The sequence below is a fragment of the Entelurus aequoreus genome, linkage group LG26 (genome assembly GCF_033978785.1).
Source record: "Entelurus aequoreus isolate RoL-2023_Sb linkage group LG26, RoL_Eaeq_v1.1, whole genome shotgun sequence".
In the NCBI taxonomy this organism is placed as follows: domain Eukaryota; kingdom Metazoa; phylum Chordata; class Actinopteri; order Syngnathiformes; family Syngnathidae; genus Entelurus; species Entelurus aequoreus.
Genome location: NC_084756.1, coordinates 10,140,729 through 10,148,100, shown reverse-complemented (window position 1 = coordinate 10,148,100; position 7,372 = coordinate 10,140,729). Strand labels below are relative to the sequence as shown.

The 7,372-nt window shown below is 37.4% G+C and overlaps 1 protein-coding gene across 1 annotated transcript in view; it reads right to left on the bottom strand.

Annotated features, from left to right (window-relative positions):
* Positions 1–7,117, bottom strand: part of LOC133643504 (neurexophilin-2) — a 175,816-nt gene extending 168,699 nt beyond the window's left edge. The window contains exon 1 of the mRNA XM_062038127.1: positions 6,379–7,117. Coding sequence (XP_061894111.1) covers positions 6,379–6,432 — 54 coding nt within the window. The 5' untranslated portion in view covers positions 6,433–7,117. The remainder of the gene's footprint in view (positions 1–6,378) is intronic.
* Positions 7,118–7,372: the final 255 nt, after the last annotated feature.

Sequence of the window (7,372 nt, the reverse complement as noted above, 5' to 3'; positions counted from 1 at the left end):
TATTTTGAATATGCATAACAATTCCCAGTTTCTATTCACAACATGTCCGTAAAGGAGTAGGAAGAAGCAGATCTTACTCATCCCTCCTCTTCTTTTTCCATTTGAATGGCCATTACTAACATGTAATTCACTTCCTCTTCTCAGTGTGTACACAAATTACTTAAATAAACAATTATGACAATTATCAGAATTCTTCTTCTTTGTAAACATTTTGGTTTGACCAGTTTCTTAAACGTGATCATATGAGTACATTGTTTGATTTATTGACATAACCCATTCTATTATTTAATTCCACATTTTGATACACTAAATGTTTTGAGTGTTGTAGTTACATACAAATGTTTACATTATATTTAAAATCACCACAATGATATTTTACATGCACAATATTTAAAATCCAATATAGTGATATAGTACAAGTACAATGATGTGTAAATTATACTTAAAATCAATATAGTGATATATTGCAATTACAATGATATTTGAAATCCAAATAGAGTGATATAGTACAAGTACAATGACGTGTAAATTATATTTAAAATCAATATAGTGATATATTGCAATTGCAATGATGCACATGGTATTTAAAAATCAATATTGTGATATATTACATGCACAATGAGGTGCACATTATATTTTAAATGTGTTTGCTTACTTTGCTTTATCCATACCATAATTTAATTCCACACTAAATGTTTTAAGTGTTATAGGTGCATACATTATATTTGTTGTAGGTTACATTATATTTAAAATCACTACAATAATATATTACATGTGCAATGACATTTAAAATCCAATATAGTGATATAGTACAAGTACAATGACGTGTAAATGATATTTAAAATCAATATAGTGATATATTGCAATGACAATGATGTACGTGGTATGTAATCAATATTGTGATATATTACATGCACAAAGAGGTGCACATTATATTTTAAATGTGTTTGCTTACTTTGCTTAATCCATACCATGATTTAATTCCACATATCGATATGCTAAATGTCCAAAGTGTTGTACGTGCATACAAATATTTCAAATTAGATTAGGTTATATTTGTCTTTTTTTTTTGTCGAGAATAGTCGTGCATTGCAGATTTGTGCATGTTTGCAAACTCACTAAATCATTGAATTTCAATATTTTTGATTCAATAAATGATCTTTTTTTGTAGTATTATTATTACTTATTTTTTGAAATTATTTTCATTCCCTATTAGAAAATAGTGACATACAACATAGGACATATTAACAAGCCCATCAATCATTTCTTGAACACGTGTAAAGGCTTGAATAGGCTAAACTAAGCTTCTTCCTACTCCTTTTTAGACACGGCGTGGAAGTCATAACTTTTTAGGGGCAACGCCGTGACCATATTTGTGCAGTCTTTGTCAACAATCTTTGAAAAATGCAATAGACGTGAGACACGTTTCTTTGAATTGCACTGAGCATTTAAAGTGGAGTACAGTGTGTGCGCTTATCTATACTGTAAGTGCTTGGAATTCTTGCAGTAACAAATGAAATTATCCATAATGCATGTGTGTGTGTGTGTGTGTGTGTGTGTGTGTTATATGGAGCATGGATGATGTATATACACACAACTCAGTATGTATAATTGTGGCCAAAAAAGCCATAGGGAACATCCATGTATGACAGCAGTACACACACCCACACACACACACACTCACACACACACACACACTTGTATTTATTACCTTTTTGAGACCTGAGAAAAATGCCTACCTCTTTAGGACCACCCTTTCTAGATATATAAAGATGTGTATTTACAACATTAATAATATATACATACTATGCAAAGAATAAAAAAGCTTGTTGTGAAAAATGAGTTGGAATTTAACGAGAAAAAGGTCACAATTTCACAAGAAAAACGTAGAATTGTGGCCGTGTTATAAAGAAAGTCGTAATTTCACTCGACGCAAGTCAAAATTTTACAAGAAAGCTGAACATTTGTGCAATTTTATGAAAAGAGTCCTAATTTTACCTGACAAAAGTCACAATTTTATAAGAACACTTTAAAATGTTTGGCAATATTATAATAATAATCGGGAATTTCACTTGGCAAAATTATGACAAAAGTCATAATTTTACACCAAAAATTTCACTGAACTGTCGGAAAAACAACCAAAAAATTGGCAATATTGTGATAAAAATCAGAATTTTATATGACAAATGTCACCATTTTGCATTAAAAAGTAATAATTTGACATAAGAAAAGTAATACATTTACGAGAAAATATTGCAATATTACAAAAACAGAATATGATAAATTGTTCCCAATTTTATAAGAAAAAAGTCGACACATTGTGAGAAAAATACTTTTAGTGAATGTATTAATTTTTTGACTTTTTTTGTGTGTAATTGGTTTTTAATCTTCATTATTTAATTCAAGTTATTACAGTATGTTCTATATACATATTTATTTAATTTTTTAAATTCATTTTGGCCAAAGGGGGGCGCATTTCAATTTCTTACACACACTTGTTATTTTATATGTTGTCCAAAGGGGGCACATTTCAATTTCTTACACACACTTGTTATTTCATATGTTGGCAAGAGGGGGAGCAATGTGAAAAATCCCTCCTTTTTGGGACCATCCTAATTTTGATGGATTCCACCACCAGGGGTGCAAATAAGGTCTCTATTTTTTGTTTTTTGTAATGTGCTTAAGGCCGATGACAAACGAGTCAGGGACCACAGATGGCCCCTGTGCCGCACTTTGGGCAACCCAGCTGTAGAAGCTAACTGTTAACGGCCACTATAGATTTAGTACCGTAGTGTATTAGTTCATCCTATGGTCACATATGGGTTGTCTTACGTCAGCACCGGAAGTCGTAAAATCAGCCGTTCACCTGGCGGGTTTTTTCGGAGAATGAATAGGGAAGTCCTTCTTTAGCTGCCATCTTGTTTTATCATATATTGCTGCCTTTGCACCTGTCAATGTTTACTTTTGTATGCACATTAAATCAACAAATCTCCTGACTTTGGAGCAATGTTCACAGACTCTAGTATTTGGCTCTCTATTAGATGCAATGGTTTTCCTGTATTGGGACCATGACTTGGGTCATATGGAAGGTACTTTTCCTTGTTGATGTCTCAAGAAGGGTAGACATACAAGAACACACACACACACACACACACACACACACACACACACACACACACACACACACAGATTTGGCCTCATATCATCAGCAGCTAACTCCACTGTGGAGCACGGAGATGCTGTAGATAATAAAACAAGCCACGGGCGCGTTTAACTTCTGAAGGAGAAATGAAAGGAAGTTGCTGGGAGCAGAAATGGCTGAATAGAAGATAAGGAAGGCGGCTGCACTGCCACTTACTTATTAGCACACTTGCAGGAACGCTGCTATTTTCAAACATACGTTGAAATCTGCTTTTTATTACAACTCGTTTCCACTTCAAATCTCACCCAGAGATGAGTGGAGCATGTTTGCCACCTTAAAACTTTGTGAGAAGATGGAATAACTCCTCTCTGTGTCATTAATACAAGAAATGTGTTATTTCTGATTACTCCAAACGCACCACGCTCATAGAAAAGTGGGATATTTCCACACATTTTCCCCCACTTGTGAGTAAATATCCACTTTCAAACTCACCCAGAGATGAGTGGAGCATGTTTGCCACCTTAAAAGTCTGTGAGAAGATGGAACAACTTGCTTTGTGTGTCATTAATACAAGAAGTGTGTTACTTCTGATTACTCCAAACGCACCATACTGTTAGAAAAGTGGGATATTTACGCATTTTCCCCACTTGTGAGTACATATCCACTTTCAAACTCACACAGAGATGAGTGGAACATGTTTCCCACCTTAAAAGTCTGTGAGAAGATGGAACAACTCCTCTCTGTGTCATTAATACAATGAATATGTTATTTCTGATTACAGCAAACGCACCACGCTCATAGAAAAGTGGGATATTTTCATGCATTCTCCCCACTTGTGAGTAAATATCCACTTTCAAACTCACCCAGAGATAAGTGGAGCATGTTTGCCACCTTAAAACTCTGTTAAAAGATGGAACAACTTGCTTTATGTGTCATTAATACAAGAAATGTGTTATTTCTGATTACTACAAACGCACCATACTGATAGAAAAATGGGATATGTCCACGCATTTTCCCCACTTGTGGGTAAATATGCACTTTCAAACTGACACACAGATGAGTGGAGCATGTTTGCCACCTTAAAACTTTGTCAGAAGATGGAACAACTCCTCTCTGTGTCATTAATACAAGAAGTATGTTATTTCTGATTACAGCAAACGCACCACGCTCATAGAAAAGTGAGATATTTACACACATTTTCCCCACTTGTGGGTAAATATCCACTTTCAAACTCACCCAGAGATGAGTGGAGCATGTTTGCCACATTAAAACTCTGTGAGAAGATGGAACAAATTCTCTCTGTGTCATTAATACAAGAAGTGTGTTGTTTCTGTTTACTCCAAACGCACCACACTGATAGACAAGTGGGATATTTTCACGCATTTTCCCCACTTGTGGGGTAAATATCCACTTTCAAACTCACACAGAGATGAGTGGAGCTTGTTTGCCACCTTAAAAGTCTGTGAGAAGATGGAACAAATTGCTTTGTGTGTCATTAACACAAGAAGTGTGTTACTTCTGATTACTCTAAACGCACCATACTGATAGAAAAGTGGGATGTATTCACACATGTTCCCCACTTGTGAGTAAATATCCATTTTCAAACTCACACACAGATGAGTGGAGCATGTTTGTCACCTTAAAACTCTGTTAAAAGATGGAACATCTTGCTTTGTGTGTCATTAATACGAGAAGTATGTTATTTCTGATTACTCCAAACGCACCATACTGATAGAAAAGTGGGATATTTATGCATTTTCCCCACTTGTGAGTACATATCCACTTTGAAACTCACACACAGATGAGTGGAACATGTTTGCCACCTTAAAAGTCTGTGAGAAGATGGAACAACTCCTCTCTGTGTCATTAATACAAGAAGTGTGTTATTTCTGATTGCTCCAAACGCACCACACTGATAGAAAAGTGGGATATTTCCACGCATTTTGCCCACTTGTGGATACATATCCACTTTGAAACTCACACACAGATGAGTGGAACATGTTTGCCACCTTAAAAGTCTGTGAGAAGATGGAACAACTCCTCTCTGTGTCATTAATACAAGAAGTGTGTTATTTCTGATTGCTCCAAACGCACCACACTGATAGAAAAGTGGGATATTTCCACGCATTTTGCCCACTTGTGGATACATATCCACTTTCAAACTCACACAGAGACGAGTGGAGCATGTTTGCCACCTTAAAACTTTGTGAGAAGATGGAACAACTCCTCTCTGTGTCATTAATACAAGAAGTGTGTTATTTCTGATTACGCCAAACACACCACGCTCATAGAAAAGTGGAATATTTACACAGATTTTCCCACCTTGTGGGTAAATATCCACTTTCAAACTCACACAGAGAAGAGTGGAGCATGTTTGCCACATTAAAACTGTGTGAAAAGATGGAACAACTTGCTTTGTGTGTCATTAAAACAAGAAGTGTGTTATTTCTAATTACTCCAAACGCACCATACTGATAGAAAAGTGGGATATGTCCACGTATTTTCCCCACTTGTGAGTAAATATCCACTTTCAAACTCACACAGAGATGAGTGGAGCATGTTTGTCACCTTACAACTTTGTGAGAAGATGGAACACTTGTTTTGTGTGTCAATACAAGAAATGTGTTATTTCTGATTACTCCAAACGCACCACACTGATAAAAAAAAAACGTGGGATATTTTCACGCATTTTCCCCACTTGTGGGTAAATATCCACTTTCAAACTCACACAGAGATGAGTACAGCATGTTTGCCACCTTAAAAGTCTGTGAGAAGATGGGACAACTTGCTTTGTGTGTCATTAATACAGGAAGTGTGTTACTTCTGATTACTCCAAACGCACCATACTGATAGAAAAGTGGGATATTTACGCATTTTGCCCACTTGTGGGTAAATATCCACTTTCAAACTCACACAGAGATGAGTGGAACATGTTTGCCACCTTAAAAGTCTGTGAGAAGATGGAACAACTCCTCTCTGTGTCATTAATACAATACATATGTTATTTCTGATTACGCCAAACGCACCACGCTCATAGAAAAGTGGGATATTTCCACGTATTTTCCCCACTTGTGAGTAAATATCCACTTTCAAACTCACCCAGAGTTAACACATTGTCATTAACACAAGAAGTATGTTATTTCTGATTCCTCCAAACGCACCACACTGATAGAAAAGTGGGATATTTCCACGCATCTCCCCCCACTTGTGGGGTAAATCTCCACAATGACGCTCACCTTGCGTAGGATCCACTGGCAGAGGACGAGTGTGGTCCACCCGAGCACCTTCATGTCACCTTCCTCTGATGCGCACCAAGTCCCCAAACGCCTCCTCGGTTGCGCACACGCCAGCAAGAAGACGCGCGGCAATCCCACAAGCGGCAGGTGCGAGAAAAAGAAAAAAAAAAGTGTCAGGGAAAGAAGAGAAGCTATTCAAGTTGTTGCTAATAATTGCTCCTCGGCGTCTTCTACACCAGACAATGCGCGCCGCCTCGCTGCGTGCGCAACATCCGAGCCGTCCTGTCTCACGCAGCGCTCGCCGGCCGGAGTTTTGCGCGCAGCGGGAGGTGCGAGTGTGACTTCTAGGAGCTGTCCCTGGGTTGCAGGATAGAGCAGGGACGAAGAGGAGAGGAGATAGTGAACACCCTCCATCCTCATCCCTCAACTCCTCCTCCCGGAAGCCTCCTCACCTGCGCGCATTCATGCATTCTAAGTCGTAAAATACGGCTAGTACAGGGGTCGGCAACCCAAAATGTTGAAAGAGCCATATTGGACCAAAAATACAAAAACAAATCTATCTGGAGCCGCAAAAAATTAAAAGCCATATTACATGTGTCATGAGATATAAATGTAATTAAGAGGACTTAAAGGAAACTAAATGAGCTCAAATATAGCTACAAATGAGGCATAATGATGCAATATGTACATATAGCTAGCCTAAATAGCATGTTAGCATCGATTAGCTTGCAGTCATGCAGTGACCAAATATGTCTGATTAGCACTCCACACAAGTCAATAACATCAACAAAACTCACCTTTGTGCACTCATGCACAACGTTAAAAGTGTGGTGGACAAAATGAGACAGAAAAAGGAGTGGCATAAAACACGTCCTAGAAAGTCGGAGAAAGTTATGCATTTAAACAGACTATACGGTGAGTTCAAGGACCGCCAAAATAAGTAGGACAAAACGGCGCTCGCCAAATACTCGAATCAGTGAAGCATGTTTAATAT